General features: G+C 39.4%; 1 protein-coding gene across 4 annotated transcripts in view; it reads right to left on the bottom strand.

The window, feature by feature from the left end:
* lrba (LPS-responsive vesicle trafficking, beach and anchor containing) overlaps positions 1-23,343 on the bottom strand; it is a 162,781-nt gene that overhangs the window by 31,824 nt on the left and 107,614 nt on the right. For all 4 annotated transcript variants that reach the window (XM_026303424.1, XM_026303427.1, XM_026303425.1 and 1 more), the window contains 7 exons: positions 15,193-15,310; positions 14,897-14,999; positions 13,178-13,293; positions 12,906-13,018; positions 6,912-7,052; positions 5,473-5,592; positions 2,795-2,947 (listed from right to left, as the gene is read on the bottom strand). In XM_026303424.1, coding sequence (XP_026159209.1) covers positions 2,795-2,947; positions 5,473-5,592; positions 6,912-7,052; positions 12,906-13,018; positions 13,178-13,293; positions 14,897-14,999; positions 15,193-15,310 — 864 coding nt within the window. The remainder of the gene's footprint in view (positions 1-2,794; positions 2,948-5,472; positions 5,593-6,911; positions 7,053-12,905; positions 13,019-13,177; positions 13,294-14,896; positions 15,000-15,192; positions 15,311-23,343) is intronic.

Here is a 23,343-nt window from a genome sequence, read left to right as displayed (position 1 = left end):
CTAGAACTACATCAGGAAAGGTTCGTCCCCAAAAATACATGTAATGGGAAAAAAACTACCTTTAAATAAATTTCAGGAAGAGCAGCTGAGAAAGGATCTTTTTGATGGATAAATAAACCATAGATGTTACACATACAGTACATACTCAAAATCATAATAAAAAAAATAAAATGATGAATTGTAAACTTACTGAAAGACAGGGTTTGTTAAGATCAATTGATAAACTTTATCTGTACAGCATATTCTGTTCAAGTTAATGCAATTCAAAGTGCTTTACAGATGACTGACAATCTGATAAATAAGAGGACCTGAGAGGCCGAGCTGGTGCATACTCTAGAAGCATGCCAGACAAGTAGGCGGGTGCAAGACCCTGAAGTGCTTTTTAAATAACTAAAAGAATTTTAAAATCAATATGGAAACTGACAGGCAACCAATCTAATAACTAAAATAGGTATAATGGTGTTCTCTCTTTCTGGTCCTGGTCAACACTTGGGCAGCAGAAGTCTGAATCAATGGTACTGTAACTAATTTAGAAGTATTTTGAGTAGACCAGAGTGGACAGCATTTCAATAGTCTGGGCTGGATGTAAGAACGTGCATGTGCACAAAGAAACTGTTCTTTGTGTTGTTCTGAGAGAGAAATGGCTGAACTCTGTTTCAGAGACAGTCAAAAATATGGTGAAATTGCAGAAAGAGCACGTTTGTAACTAATTATTTTCATTCTGGATTGATCTACCAATAATTTCATATAGAAATAATGCGTGATCTGCATTGCCACCTGACACACAGCAACAACTACCAGGAATAATCTACTATATCAGGGCACAGGTGAGCATGTATAAGCAATGTTGAGACTTACAGTGCGTGTCTATGTGGATATGAAGCAGATATTTACATTGCCAATGCCCCTGTGAAACCTCTAAAAAGCTCCTTGTTCTATGGAGCTTGTTATATTTTCATGCACCTACTCTGGCCTGCTGGGCTCAGCTGCACACATGGATCAATACCTCAATTTGCACACAGTAGAGAAAGAAACCACAGACTGAAATTTAATCAGCCTGAAAGCAGTAACTAGCAGGTAGCTGTGTACAAGTACAGTCTAAATGCCTTTGCAGTACCAAACTGAGTACAAAGGAAGGGAGTGAAGGAAATCAAGGGAGCAGAAATAGATGAGACTGGCACACTTTAATCAGCAATGAAAAGCTGCTTTGTGCTTACTAGTGCATAAAACCCATTAATGCACATTTTAACAAGCTGGTTTCTCTAGTATTACTGTTTACTGTTTCAGTGCATGCAATAATATCTTCAAAATTAAGTTTCACCCCTGAATTTTAAACAATTACTTGGAAGGGCTGTATTAAAAATTAAAAAAGGTACTACAGATAGTAAAGGTAAAAGAATAAAAATATGGTGAAAACAGGTCAAAAAGGTTTAAAAGTTTTAAGTATTTTATTTTAACAATCAGCTAATTGTTTCAGCACTGTGACAACAGGCGCACTTTAAAGTTTGTTTTTAGAGTATATTCATTTTTTTAATATAAATGAACAGAAAGAGGATACTGCAAAATTGCAGAGTGACACAAAAAAAAGAAAAGAAGGTTTTGCAGAGTACATCTACCTTGCCTTGACAATACCGATAGGCAAAGAGAGAGAAATGTGTGATTAATGATAGGGCCCTGGTCATATCAGCAGGCTGGTTAACAGAGCCCCCCACAAGACTACACAGGTCACAGAGCACACCAAGCCTCATCAGCACCCATTACTACTGTGGGTACCCATCACACAGGAAGCTATGCCTGCTTTTACTCCAAACAAATATAATAAATTTAGCTGAAAATGTGGCATATGAAAAAAAAAAATCCAACATAGACATTTATTTTGAACATTTAAAGCAACAAAACATGTTTATTTGGCTACTGTAGCCTCCCTGCATGAGCTGGGTTTTAAAGATAACGTTGGATAAAGTCAAGGTTTTGAAGTTGAAGCACTCAAACAAGTTATTCCAGCAAGAGAAAACAGAAAGTAAATCTATCTGGTGCTTTTTGGCTTCTAAAGGAAGGCAATGTGTGTTCCAAAGAGTTACCTCAGTTTCTCAACCTCTGCATGTGTGTGTGTGTGTGTATGGAAGAGGAGAGAACATCAACAATAAAAATAAGACAGCAAGTTTGACAACATTCAACATTAATTTACACAGAATATATCTGCTTTGGGCCGAGAAGGAGGGAACAGGAGATAAGAAACAGAATCCAGCATCATTTCTCTGCTCACAAATACCGTTGCAATCACGCACATGAACATGCACCACATGCAGAGGTGGACAGAAAGATGGTGAGGGGGATAGAGAGAGGATGTGAAGTGATGTTGGATCACTTTGCGAACACAGCAATCTGAGAGTCGGGGCATGTCAGAGGAGCAAGAGGCTCAGGTAACAGGAAGAACTGTGAGCCGGTCAGGAAATAACACTGTCTCTTTGAATTAGCATTTCCAGCTTATCTGGTGCAAGAAGAGGCAGAAACCTCTGACAGGATGACAATCGGTCTGGGTTATGTTACACGTAAGACAGACACAGACCTGTTTATGTGTATGTATTCATACAACATTACAAACATTTAAAAAGATGTACATCCATTGTGACAATGCAAAAAACAATCTAGATTTAACACTTCATGGATTCCTGTGGAGTGTACTGGTATAACTGCTGCTGCAGAACACTTCAACAGGGATATTTAGGGTGTTTTTCAATTTTGCTCATTACAGTACTATATGTAGGTTCTGTGCATTGTGCATTTGTCTTACCAGGCGATTGATTCGAACAAACTCCTCTGGGCTGGTGGCCCAGGGTGGCAGCTCCACATCAGAGACCACAGTGCCATCTTCCATCACTCCCAGGTTGTAACTATTGGCATTGACAAACATCTCAGGGAGATAGTAGAACTCTGGGATCAGCTCCTGAATGTACAAAAACATATTTGAACTTAAATGCAGTAGGATTAAAGCAACACTACAAGCAAAACATCACATCAACTTTAATAGCTTCTGATGATTCTGAAGTTACAGTGGAGAAAGAAAAGGTGTCTTAGTAAAGCAGTCAGATGGGGAAAGTTGTGAATAGTTTGTTAATATGTCTAAGAAAACAACATTTAGAAAAAGTATGGGTAAAAAAGGAAAGGGGCATCTGTGTATAAATAATTCTGAGATTATTTCATGACAACTGCATTTTCTAAACTACAAAATAATTCATAAAAAATTATATCTGACTGCTTCTGTGCTGCCTCCCTCTGTGTTTAGCCGCTCTAAATAATACTTCAGTTTCCCACTATTTCATGTTGCTAACTTTCTTTGTTTGTATCTATGCAGCAGGAAAGGTTTTTTCTAGCCCTTCTTTTCCAGCAGTGAAAAAAAAAAAAACTGTCAGCCAAATTCTTTCCTAACAATGATGATTTTATTTGGCTGTCTCAAACAACACAAAGTATTTTCAAATTGCATGATAGCAAAGACAAATTTAGTTATAACAGGAGATGAAACCTCATATGTTTAGTCCTTTGACATTCTTAACTAAGCAGAACTTGCCACAATGAGTGTAAACAGAGTTTGAGCTTAAAAACGTGCAGATAGAGTGAATCCATACTGCTTTTCATGGCTAAACTTCAGTTCTGTTGTTGTGGGTTTGTCTCAGTGATTACAAGACACCAGGATGTCAGGATGAAGCAGAAGGTTTCAACTTTTGGATGCTTTGTGTAAAAAAAAAAAAAAAGTACTGCACTGAATGCAAACTGTGCTATAAACTTGTTGATTAAATTTCCTCACAAAACAAATGCTGGTTTTTTCTTAGTCTGGCACTGAGGGACGTGTTTAAAAAGATTTGTCTGTATAGTGGTACATTTCTCATAATTAGCTATGATTATAGGTCACTTTTAGAAGATTAGCTGCACAATATATTCACCTTTCATTAATGAGGTGAAAACATTCAATCAAATGAGCAAGCAAACACACAGGTTTAAAACAACACAGCACTTCCTTGCTTCTGAAATTTCTTCACTTCACAAAGCCTGACCTAAAACAAGGAGGTCACCCTCTTAACGAGGCCTCCAGCTCACCCAGGTTCACTGTCTGTAGGCTGCTGTAAATTTGAGCAGGAGGTGGCAAGACACATGCATGCACACACATACACTCCAACAAAACCTTAAGGGCTTTGCTCACCAACACTCAAGCCTGCCTTGCATGGACCATTATGTGCAGTGGCCCCTTTGCTCCAGTCTGGTCAGAGGCCAGCCCCTCTGATCCCCAATCCTGTCCTGTCATGGGTCACTGGAAAGGGCTCTGGCCCCTGGGCTCCTCTGCTCCACTTCCACTGTTGCTACCTCTAACCCCTCTTCTCTCCTCTCTCCCCCTCTGATGCCTTTGGGCTCAGGCTAAGGGTCAGAGGAGTAGGGCCTGGAGGTCATGCTAGCGTCACCCAGGCTAGAGACACAATGAACATGGGTGTTGTAACCTATTATCACCCCTTCGTTACCAGTTAGGTATGAAAACACTGGGGCTTTTTGCCCTCTGGCAGGGACAGAGTTGCTATCAATGGCTCAGATGCTAAAGCTAAATGGTGTATTTAGCATACTAAATTGATACATCTCATCCCTAATTCCTCTTTTGACTAGAGCATGAATGTGTGCATCCAAGTGGATAAAGTCGATGGGCCTTCATTCAAAATATGCTAAAAATTCAAACTAAACATGGAAACAAAGTGATGTGGTCGAGATTTCCCCTTTGTTTTGATCTGAATTTGAGCTCTCACAGTTGGATCCACATTGACAGGTCTAGACTGAGAGAGCAAACGAGGGCTCTTGTTGGGCTTTTGCAATCAAGCACTGGCCAGCGACGCAGTAACACAATCCATATGTTTTATCAGCGGGATGTGAGGGGGGCTGGTAAACGCAATCAAGCGTCAAAACCCCCAACACCACCGCTGTTCCCCCATCCAGTGACCCAGTGCCAGGAGACCAAGCAAACCGAGCTTTGACAGAGAATGTCTGAGTGTAGTTGTAAATGTTTTAGGAGAGTAGTTAAAGGGTGTGCTGGGGGTTCGAAGGTCCTCAGTATGAGAATGACCTGTGCTGTTTCAGGACCGATCCAAAAGCTAAGCAGAATTTGGGGGCCCAATGGGCAGGGATTCAAGTCCAGGTTATAGCTGGCTGAATCTGAGACAGACGGCTGGGATGGATCAGGATTAGTCTAACGCTTTGATCAGAAGACCAGGAAGCTTTCATTGCAATGGGACAATGATTGGTAGTGACTGGACTTTACTCTTTTGAAGGTTTTTCTTCTTTGTCTGTATGGATGCTAGATGATTTATTCTCCTGCAGTGCTCAGTCCTTTATCTCTTCTAACTTCTTATAAGTCACCCATCTTGAAAGAAAACAAGGCAACCTTTTTGAAAAGTATTTTCACATCATGCATGCAGGCACCAGTGTGTACAGTACCTTAACATCAGATGTATCTCTCTGACAGTTCCTCCAGGCCCGGGAGACTGATGAGAAGGTACGGTCAGCATGGTCAAACTTTCCTCCTTGGAAGTTAAGGAAGAACGTGGTGAAGGGTTCCTGTTGATTAAGAAAATAACCACTCTAAATCGGAGCCAATGAGTCTACTGCTGCAAGATGACAATCTTTTGTTGTGCAATAAAAACATACAATAAAAGTCTGTGCTGCCTGTTGTTCACTAAAACATTATGTCAACAGATCTGAACCCAATCTTTTTACACAAGCTCTAACAAACTGGAATCCAAAAGTAAACAAATAAAATCACAATAATCCCAGTGTGCTATTAAAACCAATACAATAATGCTACTGATGTATTTCTAGTCATGCATAATCTTGTTAGTGCAGATCAATAGCTGTCTCTCCAATGCAACAGCTCCCAAGTGACACTGACACAATATCTTGGAGCACAGCTACAGACTAATACAGTAGATTAATTAAGTTAGCCTGACATAAGTCTCAACTACAACAAAAATCACAGTTAACCAAAATTGATCTTATTGTTCTGTCAAGAAATGTAAAAAATAGAGTTCACAGTTATTTCAAACAGTTTTCCGTTACTGCCCGATGTTAAGTTTGATCTTTAAGCGAAGGTTGTAAGTGAGAGTGTCTAGTAAAGTGGCTTTGGAGTAAGCCCTCTAATGATGTGCAGGGATCAATGAGGTTACTCTACTGGGAGTCACTGAAACAGTGAGCTACTGGGACAATAACAGCAGAAAACTGCACGTTGGAAAAACTTAGTAACCTCCCTCTCCCTTGAGTGCAGTATGAAAAGATTGATGGCATCCATTCAACAAAGGTATCGAAAGAGAACACACAACATACACTGCATACACTTTTCACATTTAATACTTGTTCTTCATCAAAAAATGTTGAGAATGTACTCAAGGTAAACATACAATATATTCAACAATAAATTAGGAGAAATAAGCATGTGATGCCATATTTAGCATAGATATACTCTGGATTGTATGTATTTGTTTTTAAGAAGCAGAGGCATAATGAACAATAGATTCAACAATGTAGAACTCTAAAGCAAACACAATGTAAATCTAAAACTGAATTAAAACTGAAATTGAATGACTTGAATATGCATTTTGCTGTGCACTATATATAACTATACAACTAAAAAAACAGAAAGTGGATGTGAACCTGTTATGGAGCCAGTGCATTGCTGTTAGATATTCCTATTAGTATTACTAAAAGAGGAAATCCAAGACTGTACATTAATTGTGCCTACATGTAATTATTTGGACAAATATCAATATTTTTAGAACCTTTATACCACTATAATAAAAGGAACAATTAAGTGTGTACCAAAACATTGCTAATTTATGGTAATTTTAAAATTCTGTATATTTATTCATAAACATTGCACTTACAATACGTAGCAGCCACATCAAGGTGAAGCTGGAGGTGGAGTAGTGGGTACCATAATGGAACTTTGGCACCTGATCATCCTCCCAGGACTCATATCGGTCAGAAAAGAATGCTGCCCTTTTGGGGTTCAAAGCACCGATGGGCTAGGAAAAAATAACACATTTTCCAGTAAGTTTATATATATATATATATATATATATACATATACATATATACACATACATACATAGATACAAAAAAAAATACAGACAAGAAATTGCAAACATAATGTGTGCTGGCAAAGGGAAATCAGTGAATTTTAGTGCAAATACATTCAGGGACCACTCTTAGCAGCACAACAGTTTCAAGGCAAATAAAGCCAGTAACCTTTGTGCAATATCAAATGAATATTAGATGATGTTTCCCTTCAGACAGAGATCAATCCTTTCCCACAGAGTGCTTTTTAGAGGCTGTGAAACAGAGCCCCTGCAGCTGTACTCTGTCAGAGAAAACTAATGTGCTCCAATGAAAGAGTGCCCACTAGGAATATCAATAGCAAAGCTGTGGGTTCCTTTAATTTCTACTTTTATTAATCTGTAACTAATACACTGGTCACCATCCTTATTGGTAGCCTAGAAAAATGGTTAAGTTGCATTAATTTTCCATCGCTCTTCAAAAACCAATAACCCTGTTCTCCATGGCTATTATTTAAATACTCATTTATAGAAATCACTTTTAGGTTGGTTCAATTTTTATTAGTCTTCTGCTGGCTGTGCCTCATTCGCTCCAACTCCCCCTCATCTTTCTTACACACACACACACACACACACACACACACACACACAGTGGATCAATGGTAATGGAATGATGGCCTTTTGAGGATGAGGGCCTAGAAGGGTGTGGATCAATTGGATCTCTTTCATATCATAGGGTGCTTGTCACAGCAAGACTCATAAAAGGCTAGGCTGTGATATTGATCTGTGCTATGGCTACTGTTTTGGGTGGGTGTAATGGGGCATGCCTGTGTACATGTATTTGTGTGCACTGGGAGTGATGCACAAAAGGTTTCTGCAGTATTGGTTTCTTTTACTATTCAGTGTGTGTATATTTAGGATTTGTAAATAGTGTTCCTGAGTGTGTGTAGCTTTACAAAGCAAAAAGCCTCGTGCCACCACATTGTGTAGCTCTGCGCTGACAGTGATACACTGTAGGCTTCCTCAGGGCCACTGGGGGTGGGTGAGTACACACAGTGAATTATACATCACACCCATTGCTCTGATTTATAGCCCTAATAACAGTCGGCTCATTAAAAAAAGAAAAGGGAGAGGAGGCATATAAAATAAAAAAGACTGAAAGTGCCACACTGACAGAAAGAGAGAGAGAATTGTGTGTGAGTGCATGTGGGGGCTGTTGGCTTGCACGAGCCCGACATTGTTTACTGCTGTAAATTACTGTTGGGCTAGCGCTCTCAGCTTACAGTAGCTACAGCACAGCGGTGGTGGCAGTGCTGTACATCAGAGCAGAGCGCCAGGCAGCATGCTGATGGAACGCCTGCCTGCCGCTCCACCACAGATTGGCCTAATACGTTGTGGCAAAGAATAGCGCCCTGATGAGCTCTCAGATAAATGAACCAATCACGTAGTTTTAATTAGACTACAGGGTAAAGCTACAGAACAAAGTTGTGCTGCCACTTTGAAGAGGTAAACATCAGAGAATTAATTTTGGATTAGTTCTAAACAATTCTTCACCTGTAATGGAGATGGTGTTACATTTAAAAATGTTTTAAAGCTACTTTGAGAAAAAAATAATAAACACAAGAAATAATTAGTGTCTCAAACTAAGGTGTAGCTAAAACAGTTTATAGAAAAATGAAACTTATGATAATGTCCTGAACACATATTGAATTAAAAAGAATTAAAAAGAGGAGTCATTCATTTTACTAAAAGTTAAGGCAGCATCAAATCCCATTACAAACATTAAACTAAATTTTTAAAATGTATAATTAATCTCAGAGAAAAGCGCTGCCTTGAGGAACCATAAACAATTATTATTAAAAAATTACCTGGTGCTACTTTGCTTTTAAAACAATAATGGGTCAGCAGTGATGAAGTATAATAGCCTAGGAAGGATTTGAGCATCAATGCAGCTTTGAGTCATAAATCAAAAGCGCCTTTTGAAAGGAGTGTTTATGTATAATGTTCTATTTAAACAGTGAAAATGGTGTGGAGGGCCTGGGGGATAAACATATGGGGCACGTATGGTGAAATCAATACACCATTAGCTGATCTGGCTGTAAGTAGTAGGTTATAGCACAAAGGTACAGGGGACGCTCAATAAATCCTCCCTATTTCTGTCACCGTGTAAATGCAGACTAGCTCATTTATGTTTAAAAGGTTAATAATTCTTTTAATTGTTTGCTGTGCTTCGTTAAAAACTGCACAACAACAACAATAAAGATGCTTTTCCTCCATGACTCAGCTGACTAATTATGTCACATGTCAATATGTAGGACATGTGCATTTATGTGGGGAAATGTGCGGCACTGTGCCAAACCAGGGTGGACCAAAGGGCGGGGAAATAAAAACAAAATGTTACAACACTCGCAGTCTGTTCTAGTGTGAGCTTATCGTGACTACAATGTTATCTCGCGGGTCGGCGTTTGATGTCAGGTTGAGGTTAGAGTTTATGATAAGAAAGTCCCTGGGGTCACAGTGGCTCTGGCAGCAGGGAACATAAATTCTGTGTGGCCTCTGTTGTGCTGGGGAAGATGACAGTGTGTGACACACATACACATTCATGGCAATTTGGCTTCTCAATGTCACTGGAGGCTTCTCAGATGACCTGTTTCCATACGAGACAACCACCAACGTGACATAAGAGGCGGGTAAGAGAGATGTGGAGGGTGAGAAAGAGAGACAGTGAGAGACAAACGGTGGGTGAAAAAACTAAAACAATGAAGAGGAAACAAAGAAGGAGGGAAAAAGAAGGTGGGGAATGATGCAGACATAGACATATAGCACACAACTAACTGTGAAGGTCAGGAGGCATTATGATGCAAAGAAAAGAAACACAGAACACAAATGGCTGAGTGCAGAATTGGGGGAGGGGGTTGATTTGGGGGGCTGCACAGCACTGCTTGCCCTTTTCCAGACACTGCAGTCTGCCACGGTCCACTGGTCATACACTGATATCACTCGCATGTCAACAACATGAATAAAACAGATGTAATAAAGATTGGCTCCACTTCCTCCCCTCCTTCTCTCATTGCTGCTATTCTGCTCTCTGAGGAGAAAGGAGTACAAGGACGGCAAATGATGTTGTTCTTTTTCTCTTACACACTCTCCTCCTCTTTCTTTTGCTCTCTGATTGTCTTTCCGTCTCTCCTCCTTTCACCCATCTCCCCTCCATTCAGTTAGTCCCTGGGGCTGCAAGACTTGACTGAGCACAGAGCCTGAGCTGTCCAAACTTCAAGGCAGTGCAAAAGAGAAGAGCAGGAGGCAGAAACGAGCTAACTGAAAGAGAGGCTGTGTATTTGTGTGTGTGTGTGTGTGTGTGTGTGTGTGTGTGTGTGTGTGTGTGTGTGTGTGTGTGTGTGTGTGTGTGCAAGTCTGTGTGTGCTAGTGGGGCAAGTACAACTGTCACATTTCAGCCTACTGGGCAACATGAAGCCAGATAAACAGAGAAATTATGCAGCTTCATACAGTGTGGAAAGCTACACTGGGAGGAATAAACACAGAGGATAGAGACACAGAAGCAGATCCAATGTGAAGGAAGGGACTGGGGAGAACATAAGTGACAAGGTGTTGACTGTTGAGGTGGTTGAACCTGTATGACAGGGCGGTGTGAAAGAACAGACGTGTGAGTGTATGGCTCATGTGCTTTGTGCAGGATTAAAGTATTGCACTGGACTATATACCTAGAATATCTATCCCTAAAATTATGGGTCAGAATACCTTAAAAATAAAAGATTTCCGTCAGGGAATTTGCTTCCAAAGGCCAACTATATTTGCATCATCAGTTTGATGACATAAATAATCACTGCTGACAAATTATGGAACCCTTCATTTTGGACTCTCTGATTCTGTTTATTCTTTCAAAATTCAGACCTGTCAAGACAATTTGCAAAGAAATTTGAATGTACCGTGTTGTAACCAGGCGATACTGTAATAACACTGCATCAAAAGAACCACAGATTTCTCATTCATTTCACTTGGAGCATTGCCAGGGTGCCAACAGTGGGCTCTAGCAATGAAACACAGCCTCTGTCAAAAAAGTTGAACACAGCTCAACTTTTGCTGATAAGTGATGCGAAATCATCCAGCATTGCCAATCAAATATGAACAAGTGCATATTCCATGTGGTTTACTTTGTAATGGCTTAATGTTACATTTTATAAAGTGCTGAGCAATGTTATGGCATCCAATAAACTTCAGAATCACTTTGAAATAAGTTAGAGCCACTTCATCTTCTCTAAAGTGAAATGTTTGAGTGAAACAGAATACAGGGGTGATGGGTAATTAAAGGAGTTTAAATCAAAACCAATCTGAAGTTATTGCTTATTGATGGCCTGGCTTAAGGAAGACTGTGTGACAGGGAGCTGAAGGGGACTGTCGGCCTCCCCCCACATCTCTCTCACTCATGTTGTCATATAATAAGGAGGAGCATGAGGTTTAAATGAATAAATCAGACTCAACCACATTCTTTGTAAATATAAATCAAGACTTGATAGCAAAAATATAACATATGATACAAAAATTGGAAAATGCCATCTTGGCATATATTACAGCAGATACTTGTATATGACATACAGGACACAGGCTGATATAAGACGTAACAGAACACAGGATTATAACTCATAGGCTTCCTCATTCTAATTTTTAGAACCAACATGACATCAACACACTTCTTTGCATTTTGGAATTGAATCCTACTTTTTGTCTAAACTGCAATATCCCATTTCTGCCATAACTGTAACATGTTGCATTTTTGCTCTCTAGGTGAGTACCTCTACCTTTCCCTCCCTTTGCATGAGCATGAGTGACCCCAGGACCTGAACAAATCCTAACCCCCCAATTTAACTTTGAAATGCATTTCCTCCAACATATCCCCTGTCCATTAACACATGCCTTTTTGTCTCCATGGCTGATTTATTTAGTCATTTTAGTTCCAGCAGTTAGACAGTCGCTCAGTCATTTTACTCTTAAACTAATCCTCCATCCTCCCACCACTGGACTCCATCTTACAAAACTGATCTCCACTCTAAAGAGTGGAGCTAGTAAGCTTTGCTGGGTGTTTTTGAGCTTTTTTTTTTTTTGTGGTGTGTGTATAAAAAAGAGGGAGTTAAGGCAAGTAAGTAATTGCATGTCTACATACAATATGAGGGAGACTCTTTTAAGCAATTTCAGCAGTGTGAGTGTGTGGCTTTATGTGCCAGGGGGCATCTTAGGGCAGGTTTCATTGTTTTAAGCCCAAACACTTGACGCCTGGAGCTACCGGGGAGTATTACTTCACTTCCTAGAGTGTTGTGGAAGGTCAGACTTGAAAGAATTCAATTATACATTTTGGATAATGAGCAGAAAATGATGGATAAACCAGAAAATGGGATTTACAGAGGCAGAACATGAGGGGTTTTACATGAAAAATACATGCTAACCATTTGATTCTGAGTCAATTCATCAACATAAAAAAGGAAAGAGGCCAAAAATTTCAAAAAAAAGTATCTAACAAAAATCCTAGTGTAATAACTTTTAGTCTTTTTAGACCTACACAATTGAATAACTGAAAGAGAAGGGCAGCGCTACAACCTGTGTAAAGAGAGCAATCAGCCAGCAGTGATGAAAGAGCTGGTTCTCTAAACTGTGATCAATGGCAATTACACAGCAAATGAATGGACTTTAGGAGCCACACACAGATGCACACACACAAACATTTCTTGCATCTTAACTGCTCTACCTCCCTCTCTTTGTGAGAAAGAAAAAAATATGCTACTAAAGGAGTATGTGCCTTGAGTGTCTTACCTTGGACAGATCTCTGAAGTTGCTGGGCAGAGTGAGGTCAAGTTCTTTTGAGTCATAATTGGTAATAACCCAGGGGAAGACCGGGTATTGGTTTAAGTCATTGTAGGTCCGACCTAGTGGAAGGAAATAAAGTGAGAAACAGAGATCATACATAACAACTCAGCCTCAGCATTATTGTTGCCAAACTGTGTGTTTGTGTGCATGTCTTCTACTGTCAGCTCTGTGGCGCAAACTATGATAACATGACCATGTCTGGTCGGTGACATCCTCACCAGAGACGGTGTTAAGAAAGATGAGGTACTCAAAGTTGGAGATTTCACGACGCTGCCAGCGCTGCGTCATGTTGGATGCTTTAAATAGCTGCTTTGGTGTGGCCAGTGAGATACGTCTACAGAGACAAATAAGAAATTGACAGACAGTAAAATAACAGTAGTGGTTTTGTCCTGTGAGCTTTGTGCAAACTGTGCCAAGCAGTTCAGAGAAAGTCAATCACAACTTCACAAAACTGTGCTTAGACTGAAAAAACCCTCAGGCTTTATTAGACTTTTGCAATAGAAATGTCATTTTATGAAAAATCTACTGAACTTGCACTCTTTTTAATTAAGAAGACAAATATGCAATAAATTGGACTGAATACACATATTGCACGTGCGTACACATAGAAGGCCCCAGAGCATAATGTAATCTGTAGGAAAAAAACAAATGACCCCCAATCCAATTAAAACAGAAGAAAATGATGGAATTAATCACTGTCATGGTGTGAGATTATAGTCATTAGGCCTCTCAAAGGTATAAATACAACTTTTTAAATATGAGACTATATATTGTATAAAATGTAATAATGTGCATTCCTGTACTTTCTATATTTTTTTTTCATTTCCCATAGATGACACTGCAATTACATGTAAAGATTTAAAGAACAGAAAATACAAAAGGTCCTCTCAAAATATTTTCACATCGGAAGGAAATATGTCCAATTAGGAGCAACAATTATAAGTAGACTGTGAAATGTGGTTGAGTAATTATTGTTGCAGCACTGTGGACATAAAATTATTTTGTGCTGTGGTGGTTGTATAGGCTTGTGCGTGTGTACTGTTCACCCACCCTAGGACAAAGAGGCAAGGTGTCCCTGTCCTGAAAACTAGCCTGATTAATGACTCAACACAAACACACATTCTGTCACCTTAAGTCTGTGTGTACGTAATGCACACTCTAGAGTACATCCACACTGACTCATTACTTGATCCACTTTCCTGGACTGACTGCAGAGCCGTCATTATTCAGTGTTTCAAACACTTAGTGTGTTTTTGCTTACTAATATTGAGAACTTCCTGTTTTTGTTTTTTTTTTAAACAAATCCCACCTAGTCTGGCATTTAAATCCTTAAAAGTTATTCAAACTGTAGCATATAAAAAACATGTTCATGATTTACAATTTCATTCAAATATTGGGCAAGTACATATGTCATGAAAAGCAATAAGCATCTTCCAGGACACTAGTTTCATTTGTCTTAACTTTCAAAGAATTTTAGATTAGAAACACAAAAGCCAACACTTAGGTTGTGGCTGGCTTTTGTGCAGTTGAGACACAAAACAGACGTTATGGGAAAGGGACAGGGGAAGGAGTGTGCCCTGCAGGCTTACAACCCAACAACAACAACAGTATCTGCTTCATACTAAAGGAAATAAAAAATGAACCAGACTAAGTTTATGTGAAGCCACATATGCCTGAGAAGTGAAGAGAGAGCTGGAGGGATGGACAAATCAGTGATGAACCCGTGTGTGCATGTCACTGGAAGGCCGAAAATTCAGTCCGGATTATTAAAATACAACAGGCACAAGCATGTAAACGTTCTGTAACTTCTTCATTCAAGTTTACTGATCAGATTCAAGTAAATCATATTTTGCTCTGTTGCTGTAGGTGGTGCAAAGAGCGCTTAAAATCAGTAGATTATTATATATACTTATATGTACTGGAGCAGTGCCTCTCACCTGGTTTGTGGAAGGCCAAAGTTCGTGCCCACCCCAACACGAGGAAGGCTGTGAATCACCTTCTTGACTGTGGCTGCATCTGGGAAGTTGAACATGACTGCAACTATAAAGAGAAACAGAAAAACCTATAGTTATGTAAAGAAGTATCTTTAAATCTGTTATAAAAAATCATCATATTTCCACTCCACTTTTGATAAGCCCTTCTCCTATATTATTCAATAAAAAAAAACAAAAAAAACATATGTATAAAGTCCATTGGGGTTATAATAAAAATGTTGTTGTGGGGGCTCTCTTACTTCTGTTGGCCATGAAGATTTCCAGGGCGGTGTTTTGCAGTAGATAGCGTCTGGAAAAGATAGCCCGGATCTCTGTAAACAGCCATTTTCCATGAAGACCTTCTGTATAGGCTAGAATCTGGAAATATAAGGAACAGAGAACGGTTGTAGATTTATATGGAATAAGAAAAAGAATTAATTAAAACAAATTAAAGATGCAGGGACAGAAGAGATCAGAGGAAAGGAGAGAAGGGAAGGAAAGAAAAGGAAAGGAAAGGAATAGAAAAGCAGACAGCGGGCTAGGTTACTTCATTTTTCACACTGTGATGGTAGACAGCCTGAACAGCACGATTAATGTTTTATATTGATCAGCCTCAATGAAAAAGACATTCTTTCAGCAACAGAATAGGGACTATTCAGCTGGGAGGTGTGAAGGAAATGTTTAGTTCACTAAAAGAGAATCCATATTACAGCAAAAGATGAATATCAGAAAAATACAAAAAATATAAAAAGTGGTGGTGGGACAAAGATGAACCCTTGTTATGTCATACATGTGATTAGACTGTTTCTGCATTGCAATTGAGGTAATTGTCACAGGGGTCAAACAAAACGACGCTACCTAACTCCAGCTTTAAAAATGCTTAGATGGGCTGAGTTTAATCTGTCCCTGTGGAGATTGTTGTGGTTGTCAGAGTAACTTGTTCTGATGGCTGTCACAGTGCCTGACAGACCCAAATGATTGGCCCTGCCCCTGTGATTCATGCTCCTAGTAATCCAGCATTTAGATTTGCTACTAACCTACTTAGCCCTGCTTTGTTAACTAGGCTTTTGTTTCACCCTCTGGTTTTAGATTGAAAGCTGTCCACCGGCAAGGTGCACAGGGACATGGCAGGGTAAAAGGGACACTTTAGTATGGTTCAGAGGCTGTGTTATTAATCAGAAATATTCAAATGTGAGCTAAAACTCTGGCCTAGTATTACGTTAAAGGGGCTCATTAAAGGCAGGGGACAGCAGAGGAGCCCAGCTGAGGCCTTTAGCTGGGGACAGCTTCTCCCTCGCTGTCTCTCAGTGGAATAAAACCTGCCTGCATCACAGACTCACTTCAAAGTCTCTGGAGTTCAATTAAATGTGGATTAGTGGCTTAGAGGAGCTGGTCGGGGCTGCATCCATCCCATCCCATAACAGGGATGTGAGATGACTATGACTATACCAGTCAATGTCTGCCTGTAGCCCCATTGCAAAACTGTGGTGTACTCATGAGTAAACAACACAATGTTTTATCATCATGTGGAAAGTATTTTATATTATAAATTAACTATTTGCTTCCAATATGTGAGAATTGATACCACTCATGTCCAGGGTAAATATGAAACTACCACCAAAAGCCTGCAAAGTCAGCTTTGCACAGAGATTTGTCACAGACTAGCTGTTTGATAGTGTGTATAAAATAACTAAGCACATTTTGATGAAAAACAGGCTGAGACACCTGATTGGTTTTCTCTATGATGGAAATAATGGCTTAGATTGCAATGTCAAGAACCGTTTGAGAAATCCCTGTGTATGTCACCCCACACAATAAATTTTAATAGGATTTCATCTTTAATTGAAAGAAAAATTGCTTCTCTACTATCTGATCAAAAATTAAATTCCCATCTTCAAGTGTATGATGAGTGAATGCTTCGCAAGTAACCTTTAACCTGCAAAAGGCAGTGGTTGACTCGTTTCATCCCCAGAAGGACGCTCAAAGATCTCACAACGGCTGTCAAGAAGATGCCCAAGGATAGAATGATGAAGTTGCAGTCCCTGATTCCAGAGATAGATGACACTAGTGGAGGCAGCAAGATATCATATTTTGCCCTGGACCGATGAATTGCCTGGAACGCTGTAAATAGCATTCAATGTTCTCAAGATCATTGTCCCTATCGGGATCGCCCTTTCCCTTGCAGATGAAAAAGCTGAGTGGGTGACAAGGAGTGTGACAAACTATCTGTGCTGTAATGCTCTAGCTGTCCTGACCATGTCTGGACAAATTGCAATGGCATGGAGGTTATTGTCCAGGCTGGCTTTACAGCTACACTAGCTTCCTCTGTGATAAATAGTAGTAGTGCAACTGGATCGGTCAGGCTCAAAGAAAGGCAACATTACAAAAGCATAACATCGATTTATGAAAAACACCAAGACCAGCTTATTGCAGGGAAAAAACGGACTTGAAAATGATTTCCACTATAATGATTAAAAATGATTTTTAAAACTAAATATTAAATGATAAGGGGGTGATATGGGAACATCAAATGGCTCAGGAGCATATACATCAACAAGATTGGTTGAGTATAAAGCACAGTTTTATTGATGCTTCATTTCAAGTGGAACAATATCCATGGATTCAGGTCTGGTGCATCCCGAGATCAATTTCAAAGCGTCACGCGAGAGAACACAGCCAAACAGAAAACAAAGGAACTAGCCTTGATTGCAATGGTTTCTTTCTGTCTCTCCCTCCACATCTCTCCCTCCTCCTCTTTCAACCTGTTTGTGCACCAGGCTGCTGCTCATTTCTGAAGCACTGTCGTTTGTCTTTGTCAGATACCCAAAAGACTGCGGAATGAAGAGGGACACATGAAGAGGGGCCGGGTGACTGTGGCTATGGTGTGTAACCACACACACACAGACACACACACACACACACACCATCACCACTGAATCTTGCAGACAGTCCTTGCCAGTAACCTGCTCCATCACCATTTCCTTTGCAGATCCATTCTCCTTTAGCATCCAATGCCTCTTTAGAAACACGGGTAAAGAACATGGTGACATAGATGAAATTTAATTGAAATGGCATTGAATTAGGGAAGAGTTAGGGGAGCAACAGACCAACCATCAGCAGCATGCTTCAAGATAGATGAGGCTCTCAACTGCCTTCGCTGTCGGGCAGGCCAAGTGTGTGTGTGTTTTTGGGCTGATAAGACACTTGAGTTGGAGAGGACAGAAGCCACTGCCAATAACCAATGAACTAAATCCTTATTTGCCATAAAATATGAAAAAGTCCAATTTAAAAGACCATAAATGTTTTTTTAAGAAATGTTTAAAACTGTACATAAACCATGTGAGGTAAAATTGTATGTGCATATTAGCTCATTCAGTTTAATGTGCTGTGCATCCTTGAAGGAATATGAGGTGATTGAAGTTCAATTTGTTGCCTGTTATTAAGTATTTCCACATGGCTGCCTCAGTTAAAGGATAATGGATGAGGGATTTATTATTACCTTTTGGTCAAATGAAGTGGTGTGGGAGATAAGGTGATGAAATTAATGAGCGAGAGGAAGAGAGGTGATCCATCAACATCAAAATGGAGACGAGGGACAAGCGGTTTTGGGAGAACTTGATATAATTTGTGAAAAGAAAAATGTGGACCTGTAGCAGCATGTAGAGTTGTTTATTGCTTTCCATTTCCCAAACACCATCAAACAACCCACTCCTCAACAGTCCACACATCACAAAATGAATTTATATGCAAACAATGGACAACGGTTGCAGATTCCTCAGACTTATATTAATGTCACGAGACTCTTTTTTATTTAAGCATCATTTACTGTAAACTAAGTAAACCATGGCATATTGTAACATCAGCACTATGCAATTTGTGACTTATTCTACACTTCACTGACCACAGAATCATGCAGTTTACCATCACCGGAGTTCCAGTGGACCGAGACACCAACAACAATTTTGCCGTGGCAGAAAATGAGAAAGAAACCCACACAAATACAAGCTGACATTTAAGAGATTTCTGACAATTATGCATCAAAAAAAAAAAACTTTATATATCTTATAACTCTTATAATCCCACTATCTACTCTCCCTGCCCCTTAGATAATCTTGTTCAGCTTCTTGTCTCCCTGTCTTAACCCCCACCATTCCCTGTTCCACACTGGTAAACGAGGCCTTGTCACCCCCATCAGTAAATGAGTTCATCGGACTAACGAGCAAGCTAAGGGCCTTGACACGCTAACAAGGGTCTGTTGGCTGCCTGTGTCTTTGGACCAATCAGGACTCTCATCACCGTTGACACAAAGCCTCCCCAAGCCCTCTGGAGCCAATTAAGACAAATTTTGCTTTTGAGATTGAGTGATAGCCAGAAAAAAAATGATAGATGGAGATAGTGGGAAGAACCAAGAGCACTGAAGAGGAAAGAAAAAAAAACATGGGCATATTTTCAATACTTAAAAAAAAAAAAAAAAAAGGTATGTACTTCAACCAAGAGAGCACTGGTGGTGAATAGGTGTTGGGAGGCTGGACTGGGAGTAGAATAGGTAAATCATTCAAGAGGAAAGCAATGTTCAAAAGAATTTGAAATCATATGACCTTAGCACACTGGAGCCTCATGACTCTACTTTCACACTCCAGCAGTTATCCTCAAGCTCTGCATAAATATCCTTTATCCAACTAGCCACAACACTATCCCTGTCTCACCATATGCACCAAGACTATGACCCATACATGTAGTGCAGAAGGATAAAAATATAAAATGAAAATATAAACCAAAAGTGATAGCTTGCTGTAGACAACTCAAACAGTCAGGTTTGGAAATGTGCTCAACATTTTTTTGAAAAAGGCTTATTAGCTCTCTTGCAAAGAGGTGTTCTTTGAAAACCACAGACTGTCATTTTTATCTCTGTTTTCGTGAAGTTTCAACAGAAAGTGTATAGTGTGTTAACGTGAGTTTTAGGGTGTTGGTAGATGTACTGTTGAACATGGAAGTTTGCCATGTTTACACTCTTCATGTTAAGCTAAGCTCACCAGCTGTGCCTGAACAGACAGATACCAGAGTGGTAAGGAGTAGATCATTTCTATGTCTGATAAACTCTTCTAAAAATGGAATTTTCTAAAACACCAAACTATCTTTTTAACATACTGCTAAGACAAATGTGAGAGGTACAAATACAGGAATTGTACATTAATAAACAAGCAGAATATATTCTCATAATTAGAGTTTATATATAATACAGAACAGATAGTGCTGATAGAATATCAGATGTATTGTCAGCATGCTTGTTCCTATCAGTGATTAATAGGAACAATTCTTCTAACATCATGTAACTAATTCAACAGGTAATCAGTAGTCACACATAAAGCTCTATTTGCCTTGGAGGAAGTAAAACTAACTGCAAGGTCAAAAAAGAAAATGAATAAATAAACAAACAACTATGAAGCTGCGCTGGAGTGTGAGGGAATTAAAGCAAAATAAACAGTCCCAGCTTGCAGTGCGGGTAAGGTTATGAAGCCTAAAGGCTCAAAGCATTCAGTCCCAAATGTCACCCAGTAAGAGTTTGCACTCCCTGAAGAAAGTCCCCTTTGAAAGGATCTTTGGGGCCACTTAGTCTGAATTTATCGTAATAAGGATTAAACCCCTTTCTGGGCCTTTTCACTGTTTGCTAATAGGTTAGCCTTTTCTCCTTCCCTTTCCTTGGCTGCTTAGCCTTTTTGAAGTGGGAACAAAAAAAAGGTCCTGTGTGGACTTTTAGAGAAATTCTGCCATGGTCTCAGGGTTAATTGGTAGAGAAGTGAAGACTTCAGTGCATAACCTCATTAGACATACAGACTTTAGGCATAAACTATACAGACAAAAGCATCAGTTGCAATCTGACACATAAGATACCAAAGTCATCACACTAAACACTAACACATGAACATGGAATTCAAAACTGAAAAATATCACATCATAAAGTCGACTAACAATTCAATGAGGCGTAGTTTTTTACCTCTTCTACACCAAAGCGTTATGTACTTTGGGATGTTACACAGAGGTAGCTTTCAGGGATGCCAAGTTAAATGGCCCCAACTGTTATATTCAAAATTTTAAAAGCACCACTTTTCCTTTTGACCTCATCACAGATTAAGCTTTGCATCTAACTTCACTTTAGGCAACACACCAACAAAATAGCAAGTTACAGAGTCACAGAGTGCACATAGAGTAATATTACTCTACCACAGCAGTAAAAATGAGCTATACAACAGTTTCATATTAGGATATGGTGCATATAAATACACTAAAGTACTCATAGCCAGTATTACTAGTTACCTTTTGAGAAAAACCCTGAAAGAGCCAAAATATTTTCCATGATTAGTAAAGCTCATCTCTACTTTATTACACATGTGCACATCAGGAAAAGGTGAAAAAATATACAGTATATGCTTTTCACCAATATTGAACCAAATCAAGGAGACAGCCCAGAGCCACTACAGAAGCAAGGGAGCTGTTTAAGACTCAACGCTATTGGCCCTCCACAGGCCCTATAATCTACCATGGCAAACATCAGACAGGTTAAGATCGCTGACCGGCTCCTATCGCATTCTCCCCGCTTTCTATCAGTTGCCCATTTTGCTATTTAGTGACAGATAGGCTTTTTTGAGGTTGGTGTGAGGCTTCGCTGAAGTAAATTCTTTTCTAATCCGCCTATTGTCACCAGCTTAAGTGGGTGTGGGGTGAAAAGTACACCATTCCAGGGGAATTTGAGGTTGGTTGTTCAAAGTAAAAGAAGAGAGAGAGAAAAGGCCTAGCAAAAAGGAAAGACTCTAGAGACCTTTAAGAATTTTAAGGTGACTCAATCGGAGATACAGGTTTATCACTGACAAGTCTGATAAACATGAGAGTTCTAACTGTAACAGAGTAAATTTAATTAATAAGGATCTTCAGTATTATGGAGGAAAATAACATATGATGTAATTAAAATTCAGATTAAGTACAAGCATTAGATCTACTAGACATACTGATATCTACTACAAACACTTAGATGTGCTTGTAGTAAATATCTCGATCTATAGATGTAGAAGATGATCCTCAAACAAAGAAGGTATGTATATATATCAATAGGGCTCTACTTCCTCATTACCTCTGCTTCCCTGTGTCAAACACATTACACACATTAGTGTCCAGTCACATGGTATTTTAACTTCAGCTGTACCACATGTTTGAACAGGTTACATCATTTTGTTATTTGGTCCACTGTTAGTATCAAAACTCACATCAGTGCAACTTTAGAGACAAACATTTATAAAGGGTCAGACAGTTTACAATTTAATTTAACTTGTCGTCTGCATTTCATTTTATAGATTGAATGAGTGTGATTGCTGGAATGAAACTAATTTTACTTGAGCCATTAAACACTTGGAAATGAAAATTAATGGTGCAATAAAGGAATGTGCATCATGTTTTGTTAAGATGTTAATAAGATGAATAACTAGTGGTTTGGAGAAGTCACCAACATCTATCCTCTGATTTATTTATTTATTTACTTATACTTCATCTTATACTACAGCCTTTCTACTGCAGAGCAGAAATAAAGTTCTGTGCTGATGTCTGCTAGAAAGAGGTCTTGGATGAGTAAGTAATTTGCAGCATGTCCCTGTGGATGTGCCATTTCAACCAGACTGGATGGGTCATTAACCATAATGGCAATGGAGGCACCAGAACTCAGCAATGTAACATTCTGCTGTCCTGCACATGAGATGTCTTTACACAAAATACACATCAATGCTATCAGCTTACTTAAAAACAAACAAAAAAAAAAAAAACACAAATACATGTGGTTAAAATTACTCTCGATTTATTTTAACAATCAGCAGCTAGAATGAATATTGTCTCCCAGTCAAGAAATGGTTCCTTTGTATTTATAAGAGATTAAACATACAGATAAAAGAGAGCTCAATGACTTAGATGTTTACTCAAATTCTATGACACATGGACCTCGTTTTATCATCCAAAATGCAGCACAGACCTTTCTAACAAAACAAGATCGCATTTACAATACCAGTTTATAATATGCTGCACTGGACATCGATCTTTCAATTGGAGCTGGGTGTCTATCTGACCTTAGTGAATAACAGAGGCTTGTGTGAACAGCAGGTACACAGGTGCTGATTGTAATATCAGTAGCCTACCAGGCAGACTGGCATCCATAAACAGGCCTATCCATCAGACTGGTGTGTTGCCTTTGACACATGTGTCAGAGACAGACGAAGGGAATAAATGATGGAGAGAGGGGATCAATCAAAGGAAGGGAGGGGAGGCACCTGCCCCCTGACTGGCCCAGTCAAGCCCTGCAACAGAGCATGATGGAGGGGCTAGGCTCAGGTGCAAAGAGGGGGCGGCAGCTCTTTGTCTGGAGGTGCTTGGTT

The sequence above is a fragment of the Mastacembelus armatus genome, chromosome 1 (assembly GCF_900324485.2).
Source record: "Mastacembelus armatus chromosome 1, fMasArm1.2, whole genome shotgun sequence".
Taxonomy (NCBI): Eukaryota; Metazoa; Chordata; class Actinopteri; order Synbranchiformes; family Mastacembelidae; genus Mastacembelus; species Mastacembelus armatus.
Note: the sequence above shows the minus strand (reverse complement) of the source record. Positions and strands in the feature narration are given on the sequence as shown.